Source organism: Osmia lignaria, chromosome 3, assembly GCF_051020975.1.
Source record: "Osmia lignaria lignaria isolate PbOS001 chromosome 3, iyOsmLign1, whole genome shotgun sequence".
NCBI classification, from domain to species: Eukaryota; Metazoa; Arthropoda; class Insecta; order Hymenoptera; family Megachilidae; genus Osmia; species Osmia lignaria.
Window position 1 is genome coordinate 5,809,022 of NC_135034.1, and position 17,233 is coordinate 5,826,254.

The 17,233-nt window shown below is 44.7% G+C and overlaps 1 protein-coding gene across 6 annotated transcripts in view; it reads right to left on the reverse strand.

Annotated features, from left to right (window-relative positions):
* Positions 1-5,204: 5,204 nt before the first annotated feature.
* Eip74EF (Ecdysone-induced protein E74) overlaps positions 5,205-17,233 on the reverse strand; it is a 109,296-nt gene continuing 97,267 nt past the window's right edge. For all 6 annotated transcript variants that reach the window (XM_034326414.2, XM_034326416.2, XM_034326417.2 and 3 more), the window contains one exon: positions 5,205-8,742. In XM_034326414.2, coding sequence (XP_034182305.1) covers positions 8,192-8,742 — 551 coding nt within the window. In that variant the 3' untranslated portion in view covers positions 5,205-8,191. The remainder of the gene's footprint in view (positions 8,743-17,233) is intronic.

Consider the following 17,233-nt stretch of genomic DNA (forward strand, 5'->3'; position numbering starts at 1 on the left):
CCTAATATTATATTGGGGTTTCTGGGACCCCGACGACTCTCTTTGCGCACCGCCAAAATATCATCTCTGGGTATCGAGGACCCCAGCGACTTACAACGCACCGACCTAATATTATCTTGGGGTTTCAGGGACCCCGGCGACTCTCTTTGCGCACCGACAAAATATCATCTCGGGGTATCGAGGACCCCGGCGACTCTCTTTGCGCACCGACAAAATATCATCTCGGGGTATCGAGGACCCCGGCGACTCTGCGCACCGACCGAAATCGTAGTGGGGTACCGGGGACCCCGGCAACTCACCGCGCACCAACAAAATAACATCTTGGGGTATCGGGGACCCCGCGAATCATTCTGGGTATCAATTTATCATCTTGGGGTGTCAAGGACCCCGGCGACTCTTCTGCGCACCGATGTAATATTATCAGATGTCCTTTTTAACAAGTTTTACTGTACTATCACTGTAAGAATAACATCTCAGCGTCACTCACAGACATGTTTTCGCGTTATTAAAAGAGGGATTTGTTGTATTTATCTTCTTATTGAATAAACTCGTTAGGAATATGAACATGTTGATTCTATTACATCTGTGTTCCTCACCTATTATTTTATCCTTTTATTTATTATTTTACTCCTATTTTTGGGCCTCGCGAGGACCATCCTCCCCAGTCATTTATTATTTTATCCTTCTTCATGGGCCTTGGCTCCACCTTTCCAATTATTTATTATTTTTTTGCCTTTAAGGACCTCACGTGTCCCAACCCTTTATCACTGCATCCCTTACATGTCTGCATCCTTAACACCCCTGTATCCCTCATATCACTACATTCCCCATATTCCTGCATCTCGTGTATACCGGCATTCCTTATACCTCGGCATCCCTTACATTATTGCATCCCTTACATCTCTGTACCCTTTATATCTCTGTATCCCTTACATCTCTGTACCCTTTATATCCCAGTATCCCTTACATCTCTATATCCTAGATATCTCTGTACCCTTTATATCTCTGTATCCCTTACACTCCCTGAATTCTCCCTGCATCCCTTGTACCCTTTCAACCCTTATAATAAATATATTATAAATAAAATACTTATGGCCACTGGTTCGAGTAAAGGTAAGTAAAGGTAAGTAAAGGTAAGTAAAGTCTTGTAAAATATAATTTTAAATTTAAATTTTTGCAAAATTTAGTTCCATTTTTTATCGCCGGAGGGCGCTGATCCGACGTCAAAATTTTAGTTCACATTTTTGCCGCTAGAGGGCCAAAAATGGAGCAAGATTTAGTTCCTTTTTCCAAAACCAGATGGCGCTGATTCGACATCGAAATTTTAGTTCACATTTTTGCCGCTAGAGGGCCAAAATTTCGGCAAGCGTTAGTTCCTTTTTCCAAAACCAGATGGCGCTGACTCGAGGTCGAAATTTTAGTTCACATTTTTGCCGCTAGAGGGCCAAAATTTCAGCATGATTTAGTTCCTTTTTCTAAAACCAGATGGCGCTGACTCGAGGTCGAAATTTTAGTTCACATTTTTACCGCTAGAGGGAGAAAAATTGAAAATTCAAAAATTAAAAATTATAAAATTACTTACCTTTCCTTACCTTTACTCGAACCAGTTTTTGTAATATATTTATTATAAGGGTTGCACGGACATAAGGGATGTAAGGGATGCAGGGATGGAAAGGATGGAGGGATGTAAAGAATTAAGGGATGTAAAAGATACGGAGATGTAAGGAAGACAGTGATGTGAGGGATGCAGTGCTATAAGGGTTGCGGGGACATAAGGGATGTAAGGGATGCAGAGATATAAAGGGTGGAGGGATGTAAAGAATTAAGGGATGTAAAAGATACGCAGATGTAAGGAAGACAGTGATGTGAGGGATGCAGTGCTATAAGGGTTGCAGGGACATAAGGGATGTAAGGGATGCAGAGATATAAAGAGTGGAGGGATGTAAATAATTAGGGGATGTAAAAGATACGCAGATGTAAGGAAGACAGTGATGTGAGGGATGCAGTGCTATAAGGGTTGCAGGTACATAAGGGATGTAAGGGATGCAGAGATATAAAGGGTGGAGGGATGTACAGAATTAAGGGATGTAAAAGATACGCAGATGTAAGGAAGACAGTGATGTGAGGGATGCAGTGCAATAAGGATAAGCTCATAAAAAGAATGAAGAAATAAATATCTGCCAAGGGAGGCCTTGGTCCATAGAGAGGAGTAGGATAAGAAATAGTTAGGGAGCATGGGTCTTGGCCCATAAAGGAGGACAAAATAATTAATAATTAAAAGGGATGGGTCTTGGCCTATAAAGAGGGAAAGAATGAAATAATTTCAGATGTCTTTATGACACCCGGGACAAGATAAATGAGGTAAATTAAATAAATTCCGGAAAGAAATTCGAGTACGAATATTATACTAGTTGTGCCCTCTACGTACGAACCTGATTTCATCCTGGGGTGTTAAGAACCCCGAAGCAACTATGATTCTGCCTACCAAAATTAAATCGTTGGGGGTTCTAAAGACCCCGAAGCACCGTCGATTTTGTGTACCTAAATTACATTGTCTCGGGGTTCTAAGGACCCCGCAGCACCGTCGATTTTGTGCACCTAAATTACATTGTCTCGGGGTTCTAAGGACCCCGCAGCACCGACGATTTTGTATACCTAAATTACATTGTCTCAGGGGTTCTAAGGACCCCGCAGCACCGACGATTTTGTATATCTAAATTATATTGTCTCGGGGTTCTAAGAACCCCGATGCATCTATAATTCTGCTTACCAAAATTATATCGACTCGGGGTTCTAAAGACCCCGAAACACCAATGATTCTGTATACCCAAATTATATTTTCTGGGTTCCTAAGGACCCCGAAGTTCCGATGATTCTGCATACCGACGGTCGGGTATCAGGGGTTTCGGGGACCCCAAGGAAGTAGCGAAATATAAGAACGAAAAACGAACAAATCGTGAAACTCACTTGTTCGGAATAGTGATGGGTTTGACCGAATCTAGCGAAATATGAGAACGAAAAATGAACAAATCGTGGAACTCACTTGTTCGGAATAGTGATGGGTTTGACCGAATCTAGCGAAATATAAGAACGAAAAACGAACAATTCGTGAAACTCACTTGTTCGGAATAGTGATGGGTTTGACCGGATCTAGCGAAATATAAGAACGAAAAACGAACAAATCGTGAAACTCACTTGTTCGGACTAGTGATGGGTCTGACCGAATCTAGCGAAATATAAGAACGAAAAATGAACTAAACGTGGAACTCACTTGTTCGGAATAGTGATGGGTTTGACCGAATCTAGCGAAATACAATTGGGAATTAGTGAATGCAGGATAGCGATGGATTTGATAGGAAATAGGGAAATATAAGACATAAAAACCAAACAAATGGCGAAATAGTACAATACTACCATTAATTTTTATATTTTACAATTGTTTATTAATAAAATTATTGTTATATCTATTTAACTTGTTTATTTCTTTACATTTTACTCGCTCCTTTACATCCCCCTTTTAGTCGCCTCTTACGACAGGCAGGGGATACTGTGGCCGTATTCTAAGCCCCCCAAGCCACAGGAGGTGATACCGACCTGATATGCTGCTGGGGTATCAGGTACCCCTGAGCACTGGTGGTGCTGTATACGTATCGTTATGAATACATCCTGGGGTGTCTGGGACCCCGAAGCACTATTGGCGCTCTGTACATACCGAGTTCATTTCGTCCTGGGGTGTCTGGGACCCCGAAGCACTATTGGCGCTCTGTACATACCGTGTTCATTTCGTCCTGGGGTGTCTGGGAGCCCGAAACACTATTGGCGCTCTGTACGTACCGACCCGATTGCATCTGGGGTATCAGGGACCCCTCAGCACTGGCGGTGCTGTATGCATACCGTTCTGATTACATCCTGGGGTGTCTGGGACCCCAAAGGACCGATGACACCGTAGAGAAGGATAAAATAATTAATAATTGAAAGGGATGGGTCTTGGCCTATATAGCCAAGTCTCAGTCTAAAGTCTCGTAAAATATAATTTAAAATTTAAATTTTTGCAAAATTTAGTTCCATTTTTTACTGCCAGAGGGCGCTGTTACGATCGCCGAAAGCGTCATTTCAAGGATGTAAGGCATACAGGGATGTAAGGAATGCAGAGATGTAAAGGATACAGGGATGTAAAGGAATCAGGGATGTAAGGAAATCAGGGATGTAAAGGAAATCAGGGATGTAAAGGAATCAGGGATGTAAAGGAATGAGAGTTGTAAAGGAATCAGTGATGTAAGGGAATCAGGGATGTAAGGGAATCAGGGATGTAAAAGAATCAGTGATGTAAGGGAATCAGGGATGTAAGGGAATCAGGGATGTAAAGGAATCAGGGATGTAAAGGAATCAGGGATGTAAAGGAATCGGGGATGTAAAGGTATCAGGGATGTAAAAGATGCACACTTCAGTAATAAAATGAACACGTTCGTCCTCTTAATGAGTTTATTCAATAAGCTAAGAAGATAAATACAACAAAGTAAATGAACGCAGAAAATAAAATATAGATATATTATTTACCACGTAGATCTGCACTCCTCGGCGGTTGCTACAAGACTAATGCTGTTTCACTTCGCTTTAGGTCTAACGGTTGATAATGGTGCCGTAACCAGCTACCTTTACTCGAATCAATGCGTGGTGTGGTAAAAAATGTACTGGTAAAACAGTCACGATTATCATATCGGCTGTGCTCACTTTGGGAAGCAATTTTTTAAGATACAAATTATTAAAGAATATTAATATTCGGCGTCAACTTTTCTTCGATCTACTTATTCTGTTTTGGAAAATCAGTCGATTAATTGTTGAGTGGTTTGCGCCCTTTTCGTATAGATGGTGCCATTGTCGAATTTGGAACCATGACGTCACAAGAGGAAATGCAGGTTGGGGGAGGTTGTTTCGAACTTGGCGCTTTTTTGAGAAGATCTCACATTTAGAGAAAATAAGTTTTTACTGTAAAAGTAAGAGTTTATTCAATGCTGGTAAAATCATGGGAGTACTTAAAAACGATCTTTATGATACAGTAATCTTTTATTAAATTTCACCTACAAACAACGAATCACAGAACGTTACATTAGAGTTCCTTACGTCAATCCATCGTGTCTTCGTATTATTTTACAGGTAAATAATTATAGATTTATCTCTATTACAGTAAAGTCTTATCTGTTAAAATATCTTGTAGCGTAGTCAATTGTTATGTATATGTAAATTTAATTCACCTAAAAATAGGATTTATTGTTGCAGTGTCCATTCATTGTTTATAAGTGGTTTATTACGTATAGAAGTGGTACTATTTTATATAGGTACTTGCTTTTTTTTTTGTCCATTGTACTCTGATGTATTACTTTTCGTCCTTTCGCTTATTAATATTTTTCTAAACGTAATTTATTTTTCTTTACCCGATACGTGTATGTAAAGTGCGATATGAAAAAAGTCTTCGTGTACCAAAAATGTTTCTCAACTTTTTTTACTCTTTTCTCATTATATGTATATGTATATATATATATATATGTTTCTCTTGACAAAAGTTACAAAATTCTATGTTGATAAAAGGGGCGGAGGGACGGTTGGTGGAGTAGTAGTAGGGTGAGGGAGGTACAGGGTTATTAAAGGTCTCTCTTTTTTTTTTTTGTTTGTTTAAGTACCTGGACAAAATCGATGGTATTACAATACAAATTGCTAGAACTTCTTATATGTTTTCTTTGTTAGAAGGCAACACGTCTTTGTTAACTACGAGAGAAGGCAATTCGCTTTGTATCATCGGTATGTCTGGCGTCCCAAGACATTTCTTTATACGTTTTACAATAAGACATTTCATTTATACTCTTTATACGTTGCTTGTATTATTTTTCTTTCTTTCAGCGGCAGAAACAAATGCAAGGGACCGTTTACAGGCATTATTGGCAGCACTTGATCGTTTTTATCTATTATTTACTGTATTTTCTTTCTTCATCAAAATGTTTGAAGGTGATCGTCAAGAAGAACCACGTATGTATCTAACCGAAATAGAGCCACGAACCTCAAAGGTATCACTGGCCCTTCTTATTCTTTGTTTCTCATTTCTCATTCCCAACGATAACCTGCGTAATATGTTCTTCCTAAGTATGCTTTCAACGAATCTCTATGTACAAAACTTATTACTATATAGGATACGCTTGCACTCGCACGTCACGTCCTTTGGGGAAAGGGGTAGTCTGAGAGGTTCCGGGGCAGTTCAATAAATTAAATTTCACTCTAACTTATCGTGTTCGAACGGCCCCGTGCGCCAGGAAGGCTAAAATATCCTAAACGTTTAAAAAGTACGATGTCCCTGATTCGGATGAGCACGAAAGACCACGCTATATAGTGTGCGTTTTGTGTTTTGGGACGCGTGATCAAGAGATAAATCGTTCGAACTTTTAACAATCGAACGTACACCAACTCCTTCCATCATCCCCGTCGCGTATACAACTAGAATAAAAAAACGGAAACTCGCGTTTATTTTTTACAAAATGAAATACTCGAACCGAGACATCGTACGAAGACGGTTGCATAACTTCCTTAATACGCCGACGTGACGGAAAAATCTCATAGAGACACATTTAACTCGCTCCATTTACTACATAACATACAATATATATTCATATAATATATATATAATATTCAATAATATATATATATATATATATACTAAAGGTGTATTTTTATATATACAGAGATATAATGTCTGTTTCTCAATAATCTTTTTTTTTTCTTTTAATGAATTAGTAACACTAGCTTGCTAAATAACATTCTTGGACCTCTTGTGTATAGCCAGCACCTTACGTTGTTGAACCCTCAGCTCAAAAAGAAGAGTCGCCCTTTCTCTCGCTTACATTTAAAAAAATATAATGTGTATCGTGTGATTGGTTGTGTCTGTGCAAATGTGTTGCATGTACGCGTAACGAGTTTATGTTTGTCTGTATAATAATGTTGTACCTCTCCCTGAGCTCGCTCCGTAAAACATCTTTTTTTTTTTCTATTTTCTTTTTAAAACATCTTCATCGTATCCGCTCTATCATATTTCCTCCTTTCTGAATCTTTTCACAGCCCTCATTTCGTTTCGTTTTTCTTTTTGTTTTCCTAAACTTTCCACGTTTACGTGCGTGTAAAATGTGTATACTCCCTACACATTCTCTTTTCTTGTCCGCATTTCTCTTCGTCGACACATATATAACAATTTCTTTTTTTGTTCTAGGTAACATATATAATCATCTAATATACAATAAATAATTTATCGCGCGCTCTTCAATGTACAATTGTTCGCCTATAATCCGACTATAGGTTAAGTAATTTGTCCATACTAGATTCATCTTTTTTTCCCTTTCCTCTCGATTAAAATACATTTAGTAACACTTGTGCCGTAGCATCATTTATCTTTATGAACTAAATTTTGTACAAATTTGAACGAGCTCAACGCATATATATATATATACATATATTTATTTAATTATACTCCTTCTTTATACATATATATATATATATATATATTGAACGTTGTAAAGCTTAGTACGATTACTATCGGACGTACACCGTCAAAAAAGTAACAAAAAAAGAAAGACCAAAGAAGGACGAAATTACGGTGAACGAATTATTGGTAGCTGTCGCATTGACAAAACAAAAACATTCATCCTCTCGCGGCAGCGTTCGTACATTTTGTTTCTTTATATGTTCATTAATATACATACCCTTATAGGTATATATGTATATTGATCCCTCGCTTTCCACGGTACTCCTTTAATACATAGATTTCCGCTTACGCGGTACTCTCGTGCCAGAATTTAGGTAAAAATTTTGAACGAACATGAACAATATCGGTATTGGCACTGTTATTCCTGAACGCGTACGGACGTAAACCGGGTGATCGTATCTACAAGGGGGGTAAGCGATTGTCAACCGCGTAAAGGGAGACCGGTCGTAATCGAGAGTTCGCGTAAAACGAGGGACCAGCGTGACAGAACAAGGAACGAACGAAGTCAGAGAGAGGGCATATGCTTTAGATCGTCTGAGGGGTGTGCCAGATCGGCACGTTGTGGCAGGAAGAGTTGCTCCGTACGATTGCAACGCGAACACGCAAATCATTCATTTGCCATACGGCTCGTCTTCTATCGTGTTCCTCCCTCGTAGCTCGAGCCCTGTCTCACGCGCCGGTACAGTCGATTTCTATAATATCTTTCGGCACGTCGACAAACTGATAGACCAGCCTCTGTCCATCGACCTTCGCGAGTATACCACGCTGGTAATAATAACGCAGGGCTCGGCCCATCGTTTCATAGTTCATATCCGGTTTGTTCTTGTGCAAACCCCACAGACGAGACACCGCCTTGCTGTCGACCAGTTTAAAGACACCACGTTCGCGATTCGTCCACTTGATGTATCGGGGACAGTATTCACGATCCTGAAGCAGCTTCAACAGAAACTCCCATAGGTAGGTGGTCGAACCCTCGCGGGATTTCCTCTTCACCGCCGCTCCGTCGCCTTGACGCGGTTTCTTCAGCTTGTTCTTTTTCGATCGGGGAGGGAAGCCTAACTCTAGGAGGTACAGGTCGTCGGAAACCGAGCTGGTAGCCGCTTGGATCACGCTCGTTGGAACACCGCCGGGTCCCCTTGGCGGGCTTGGCGTGCACGGAGTTGCGAACTGACCACCGCTCGCGTACATCGAATTCACGTAACTGCTATAGCTTTCGGACACTGGAACAGAAAGAGAAATAACAGATGTAGATAAAGAATAAGGGAAACGAGTTAATTACATACATAGATAGCAGGGCTATGATTATGTTAATTAAGAACGAGTGGAGATCGAAGCGCAACACCGAGGATCTGGGTTTACGCGATCTTTGTCGGATGACACCACCGTGAGCTTATTACGCTAGAAGTTAACGTAGATAATCATCGATTTAATTACAGGGTAAATCCGGTTATTACGTTTTTTCGCTACTGAAAAACGGAACGCAGCAGCGTTATGCGAAAGAATGAAACTTAACGAGATGCGAACCAGTTTTTTCAGCCGCTCGTATTAACCCAAGTTTATTTATCGAACCACCTTCGTCTATTTACATCGTTTAATAATATTACTGGTTAATACAGGAAATTGTATGTTTTTAACCCTCAACGGGCACGATAGATTTCTGTCAGATGGAAGGAAAATTAATGGGAAGCAGTGATCTTACCCTGTAGCACGTCAGACCGGACGGGTCTGACCAAAGGAGGACCTGATCTACTGATCTTTCGCGTTCCGCTAATAACTTTTTCTCGACTCGTTGCGGGGTATCCACTTCCGATAGTTGTTCATTTATAACGCGACAAAGAAATGGAATTTATCAAGAAGATTTACACACCTTATCCCTTAAGTACACATCGTACTTAACCGGATCTATTAATAGTCGTCTATCAAGAATCAAAGATAGCGCATTACCGAGAAATGGGAATTTTATATGTTTCATAAACCTGGTTTCGTAACGAATTCATCATCGGCTAGACCGTCCCCTATATTTCTCTGTGACAGCTCTTTCGCACACATACACAGGTTGATTAAAATTTCGTCGTGGAATCGTTCTGCGGCTTCTGCGAAAGGAAGGAACTCCCTGGAGTTGGGATGCCTCGAAATAGAAAGTATTCTTACGCCACTGGTCGTGTGGCCAGTGCCGTGTGTGCGAGCAGAGAGAGCGAAGAAGAGGAGAGAGAAGAGGGTTAAGCGGAGCCAAATGAAGAGAAGAGAGACGAGGTAGCAGGGAAGAAGCGAACATGAGTGAAAGAGGAGACGTCGAAGAGGGCAGGATAGAAAGAGAGGGTGAAACTGAAAGGGGTAGGGGAACTCTGGCTGCAGTGTATGATAGAGGACTGACCCGAGCCAAGGTTGCACGGGTGACGCCATCAAGCTACTAGTGCATAATAGCGCCGCTCGTTCTGAGGCGGCCGCGACTGCGCTAAAATCGGAACTCGTTCTACCTTCTCTCCTGCTCTACGCCTCGCCTCTCTATCCCTCTCCTCCTCGTTCCACGTAGTTCCGTGGAGGCGCGCGCGGTTGAACGATTCCTCCTCCTCTATTCGCGAGGCTGCTTTTCTCTGCTTCCGAGCCAACCGGCAGAGAGGGAAGAAGGTAGGTTGAAAGAAAAGGAAGGAATAACCCGGCAGACAAAAAGATGGGGAGGCAGGGAACCGAATTCTCGAGGTGCCTCTAAAAATAAAGAGAACGCCCCGTTGTTCTCAGGATCCGTGTACTACACTCTGGTTGCCCGACGAGAGGGAGAAAGATAGGTAAAACTTTGACGAGGAAAGAGGAGGGTTGAGGAAGAGAGATGGTACGAGGATCGAGAGTAAAAGAGCGGAGAGAACAGCTGGAGCGGATCGTGTTTACGCGCCGTATGACTGGCTAGATGAGTCAATCGTAGACCCGTTGTCTAGGAGGCGCCTGGTGGGGAGCTACTACTTCACTGACCTATACCACTGACGTGGTGTATAGCGAAGGAACACCGCTAGAGACGCGATGCATCGCGTATACTGGTGTTATGTACGTACACCACTGTTTTCGTGACGCATGGAAGAGACCGACGGTTCTGTTGCACAAAGAGGAGAAGGGAGAGATGGGATACTACTCTATGACGATTTTCTATTGACGCTCGAACGTTTGCGCAATAGAAACTTCGTTCGAGGAAACAGTTACGAGATATGCTTGCGATATACGTTCTACGATGACCGTTCCAATTTTACGCTGAACAATACCGTCGACGACACGGAATTTTAATTACACACTTATCGTAAAAAATTGATTTGAAAATGAAATTAGGCAAGAAGAATCGGGGGAAAGTAAAAGAAGGCGGGCAAACAAGTGTCGACTCAATGTAGCCGTTCTTCCTGACAGCGGCGGCAGGAAGTTTAGGTGTAGAAGCCGGTAACGAGTCGATAGTTAAAAATACGTATAAAAAGGAGAGAGAGAAGGGAGAAAGAGTAAAATAGAAGCGAAGGATCGAAAGTTATCCAGGGAGTCGTGACTGCCGTTTATTTTGCAAGAATTTCGCGCTAGCCTCGCGGCCGGAAGTACAAGTATAGCGAAAAGGGAGGGATAGAGAGGGAGAGGAGGATCATCTCGTCGAGTGGTAGGGATATATCCAGGAACGTACGAATCGGTAGTGGTAGAAGAACGGGTAGAAAAGACCGAAAGTGAAGACAACGAGAAGTGAATTCGCGTTTGGAAAAGAAATTTCAATGAAATGATGAAACTTCGGGGCAACCGTGAAGTGTATTTCACGACGAATGCGTTCAAACACGGATGACCACTGTTATAAGCGTCGGGTAATTAATTTCGAGTAACGCCTCGTTTACAGCTGGCCGTTTATCAATGGTAAAAAGTCGCGTTGGTTTCATTTTTCCTCTCCCCGGCGCGGCGGCAACGAAAATATTCGCGGCAATAATTAACTGATATACAGAAGGAAGAAAAAGATGGAGAAAAGTGACGGTAATAGCCGTGAACCCGTCGTTTAGTCGGTGGCATTATCGCAATTGAAGCTTCGGATACGCGTATGCGGTGACTTATCGTACGATTTCCTTCGGACGAGTTACTGTACCAATAAGCGCACCGTTATTTCTTCGCGATATCGTTCGCGACCGTGATCAGAGGACGAAAAAAGCAGAAAGAAATTTGTAAACATTTTTTATCCGCGTTCGCATCTCGCGTACGCCTACGTCTAACCGTACGATACGAAAAGGGGAATTTCGATTTGCTGAAACGGCGAACGATAGAGAAACACGCTGGGAGATAGGATGGTGTAGATGTGTAGGAAGGCGAGTTCTCACGTACCAGGACTTGGAGGCGGAATTCCGCGTGCACCTAAGTGCACGAATGACCCTCAACCCGTGGGGAGGAGGCACGAACCGGCGGAAGAAGGATGGAGTGACACGAGTGTGAAGAGAAAAGGCACCGAAAGTGTTGGTACCGCATAAACAAAGCGATCGTCTGCGTGTGCAATCGTTCCTCTACACGAGATTATAGTAGTAAGTTTTCGAGTTGTGTGTATAGCGGTACGAGTGCTCGTATCGAAGAATACGATGAGAGAGGAAGGAAGAAGAAGAAGAAGAAGTAGATGAAGTAGAAGTAGAAGGAAAGGATAAAGATGGGTTCGAGAGAGGTGTGTTGGTAGTAGCTTTGAGAGGGAATGGCAGCGGTTCAGCGGGTGGTGTGGAGTGGGTTAGAGGAGGAAGAAGACGAGGAAGAAGAGGGGGAGGATGAGGATGAGGTCGAGAGAAGGGGAGAGTTGACCTTCAGCTGCGCCGGGAAAGTCAGGCAGTCACTGACCGACAGACTAACTTAACTACTCTATCCTTCTCCTCCTTCTCTCTTCTCCACCTCCATTCGCGACTGGCTAGTCCGATGCACCGTGTTGCACACAGTGACGACGCCGTCGGCGACGACGACGACGACGACGACGACGTTCCCGTCGTCGTCGTTGTCTCCTTTTCTCTGTTACACGGGCTCGCTTTGCTTTTACAAGCATCTCTGTTTTTCACGTGTTCCTTCTACTTCTGCATCTCCCTACTACCGCCAGTCTCGACGTCCACTCCTTCCTTCCTCTCCCTTTTTCTCTTTCTCTCGTTAGACCCAGACCCCCATCCCGGCCTATTATGTTACCCTACTGCCTCGGGATACTATCTTTAACCCCGAAACCCGTTGAAATTGCGAGCCGCTTTGCGCGCACGTGTATCAGCCTCTCTTTGTTTCTTAGCACCCGGAAAGGGATAAAAGGATAGCGCATACCGAAGGAAAAGAATAGAAAATGATACGTTCGCACGGAGGAAAGATCGAAACGAAGGTGGGATTCGAAATTGCGTTCGGTTTCCATCGAGAAACACCCGAAAGACCCGAAGGACGACGAGGTAAAAGTCTCTCTGCTCTTTGATCTTTTCGCGGGCGAAAGAGGCAACAACCACGGTGACAAAAAGAATGTTGTTGCGTTTGCCAATAGACAGACGTGGGCGGAACGGCGTTATTTCTCGGCTGTTTCTGTGTTCCTCGAAGCGGCAGCCGAGCGGGATAGAATACCACACGCTTCTGGACTGTCCGAAGCTAACGAAAAGAACGAGATTTACGTCCGCAGCTCGAGTGCTTTTTCTACGCGTCCACCTTGGCTGCCTATAAAACGTACGTCAAACGTGTGGGCTTCGCGATTCCCTCTTCCCGATCCTCTCTCCCCTCCACCGACGGACACTGCAAAACCGCTCTTCCCTCCATCTCGCGAAACGGAAATGCTTGAGAAAAATAGCAACCGAGAAGAGATTATATGTTGAACGGTGGACGCGTGTATCGATGCGCCGGGTAACAGAGTTACACACGATCCTGCGACTTGCAACTTATTCTCCTAGGTCCGCAGGCTTTTCCCAACGAGAAGTCGCGACGAGGCAGGGATCGATAAAATGTGACGATAAATTATGATAATAAACGAAAAACAATCTTTCGAGCTTCGATAGAACGAAGAATAATCGCGAGCGTGCATCGTTTGCGGGATACGTTTCTTAGCGAGTTCGTCGATCGTTCGATGGGATTCTTATTACTAGTTTCCTGCTGCACGTATCACAGCTCTTCGTATCTAACTCTAGCCTGGTATCCGGAAGTCTCGAACGCTACGACGCGATCGTCAGACGGCCAAGACGACGGCTACCACCCTATGTCTTCCTTGCAGCCCATTATTCTCCTATCTAGGTGGACGCGCGTCCGTGTGCCTGTACACGGGTGCCTGCACTTCAGGAAATTGCAGCCGTTCTACGAGCGGTTTCGAGATCACCGATTCAGACGGGGGATAACACGATAACTTCGTCGAACATCGGTAAGGTGCGTATCGTTATACCCGTCTCACGCTCGGGATTCCTGAAAGCGTAAAAAATACGTCGTCCGGCATCTAGGCTGCATTATAAATGCACACGGCGTCCAGTCGCGCGTTAGCATCTCCAGACTGGTCTAGCGCCTGTGTACCCCGGCTACTTGGTAGTCATTAACTCAGTCGTCGGCAGACGTCGTTCGACGGAAGATCGGGGGAATAAAAAAGAAAAAAGAAGCAATGCAACGTGGTTTCATCATCGACCGTTGAATAAACTCTCTTCTTCGACGAACGAATGCGATACGTACGCTTGACTTACGTTACACCAGACGAATATTCGCCTTTTCCCCCCTGGAGAATAGCGTACTCTCTGGTGTACACTCTGGAGCAATGCAACGAAAGGGATCTCCCACCATTTGCGATGGCACACTCCTCCCTTTAAATAAGATAAGCCTAAGGTTGCACGGAAGCGTACTCGGGGAGGGCAAGATGATAGCTGGCCCTTTCGACACAACCAGTGAAATTCGCATAGCGAAAGAGGCGTCTATATTCCCGGACCAATCGGGTGCATGTGTGCGCTGCCTACGTCGCGCGCATTCTTTTCGTTCGCCAGCCAGGCGGACAGAGGTCAAGACGACGACGGCCGAATGGGAAGAATGCGTGACTCCTCTTCCGTCGTCACGGACACGACGTGTGCGAGGTCAGTGACCATCGTGCGCACTCTCGGTGGGCGCAACTTCTTGCAGCGGACGAGGAGAGAGCGTGTGTGCCTCCTCGAAGAAGCAACGGGAACAGACAGAGAGAGAGAGAGAGAGAAGGAGAGAGGGAAAGTTGGTGGCGCAAAATACCCACGGGGATATTTAATGGTCGGCTGATACCGAATTTAGAGGCGGGAGGTAATACCGCCCTGTCTCTTCTCGACCCGGCAAAACTGTCGGTCTGTATAAATTCTGACCGGAGACAGGGACCTCTCGCTCCTCTGCTCTGGCGAAGGGAACTGGCAACTTCAACCCTTTGATTCTCTGCCTCTTAATTGAGATCCGAGCGTAACGAGCCACCGTAACCATCTCCGAGTTGATTTATTTTAGGCCTGTACACGCATATATTTCGCGTAAGACCTTTCTCGAACGCTCGTTACGAGAGACCACCGAGTGTAACGGAAGGATTAACAGTGTATTACACGTTGCTAAGTATTGAGATATCAAAGCCATTGATACACGGTTCAGAATTACCGAACGGGGTAATTTAATATTCATCGAAGAAATCGCCCAAGAGGCGAAGAAATAAGGACGAGCATTCCAGAAGATTATTACGCAAACAATTATCCGATAAGCTGGACGTGGTTGTGTTCGTAATATGGCGAGAGCGACGACGCAACGATAGTGCACTCTTGAAATTCAGAGGACTTTATCTTGGTCAACGCGCGAAAGATAACCTAGACCCGGCAATTGCCAAAAATTCTACACGCTTTCCCTTCCATTCCCGCCCGAGCGTCGATAAAACCCGATCGAGCGAGATGATTTGGGTCAGTGGCATTGACACCGATCACATGGAACGAGACTCTTATCTGTCGCGTTATAATAATTACAATAATAAGATAAAGATTGCAACGAGAATGTAAATAAGTCGATAGTTGGACCTGCACCCATCCCACGATATTACGTAACGGAACGACAAATTATACTGAAAATCGTGAAAAGCGAAGAGACATGAATCCATTGAAAGGGATGAAAAATGATTTCGATTAGGTATCGATCGAATCCCGAAAACGGGAGGAAAGGATAGAACGATAGCGAGAGGTGGCGAGAGGAAAAGTTTGGTGAGCGGAGAACTAGCGCGTCGGTACTTGATGCCCGTTCACTTTCTCCGATAGTACTAGAGACAGCCAGCCCCCTCTTCGCCCCTTCCCGCATCTTCCTGTTTCTCCCCACCAGACCATATATATCCGCGGGTCTAGGCTAGCTCAGTGGGTCTAGGTCTAGGCTGGCTGCAACGTCGCGTGTGCGTGCAGTATGCACCGACGATGCAGCGGCAGCTGCGTGCATTCGCGGCACCGAGTGGCACACTCGGAACGTGAAGTTATACATAGAGGGACAAACGAGAGAGGAGCGTGTATGCGGGTTCGCGCGCGTACGCCTCTGCAACGCGGTGCGCCAGTGCGCATTATATTTAGACGCAAACGTGTGTGTGCGTGCGTGCGTGCGTGCGTGAATTCGCGTCCGAGAGAGACCCGGCCTCGCCTCGCCTCGCCACGCCGCGCCGCGCCGCGCCGCCGTTGGACCAACGTCCATCGTGTCTCTTTTTCACTCTCCTCTCTGTCCGGTCTGTTTCGCCCCTTTCTCTGTGCCGCCCTTCTCGCTCCTTCTCATTCACCCTGCCATCCACTCGCCGCTGTCCGCCTCGTTATCTCCGCTCTTCTTCTGGCCTTTTACTCTGTTTCTCTGATGACTGGAACGAGGAGACAACGGAAAGGAGAGCCGGTCCCCACGAAGCCGAAGCGGACAGCGGAGCGGCGGAAATGAATCATTTGAAATTGTCAATTTTCGAGTATAGTTGCAGGCAGCCAGTGTACACGCGTACACGTGCCCACGCATCAGTGGCCCGGGGAGGTCCGCGAGAGAAGAGACGGGAGGGGTTAACGATCGAGAGGCGGCGAGATCATAGGGTGCTGACACTGTATTAACCGAGGAAGTCGTTTTCTACCCCGCAGAAAAGATCGTCTCGTCGGGTTGCGTCACACGGTATGGGTCCTCGTATGAGAAGAAATTTTTTTCCTGCCTCTCGTTGCGTAACACCCTTTTCATTCTGGCTAATCTTGCCGCTACGTGGTCGCAATTTCGATAACGGTGCCTCGTTGCGTAAAGCCAGCCAGCGTTTTTCTTGTTAGGTACGTACGGACACCGGCGTATATGGGCCGTGGAAGATAACGACGATCGAAGAAGAAAAATAAGTCGAATGTTCTCATCGGTTGGTACGATGCACGCGAGCTGTGCAATCAGCGATGGATGGGGATGGAAAAGGGGGAAAAAGGAAGGATCGAGAAAGGCCACGCGGAAGAGTACGCGTTCCATCTTCTCCAAACGAAAGTGAACGTACAGAGGATTTTACGTTGCTTGTATGCAAATAGCTGGAATACCTCAACTCGTTGCGTACGCATCGTCCGATAGGGTGAGACAAAGAAGGGCGCAAGAAGAGGAAAAATGATAAATCGATTATTTACCGATTCGAAGAGAGAGGAAAGGTACTAGAAGAATCGTTGGAGGAAGAGAGAAGCGCGAATGGAGGGAACGTTAAACAGGATACGATATACGGGTCGATTGTCTCGTTTTTGTAAAGCTGGCGGGACGAGGAGGATGGTTTAAACGGGTAGTAAA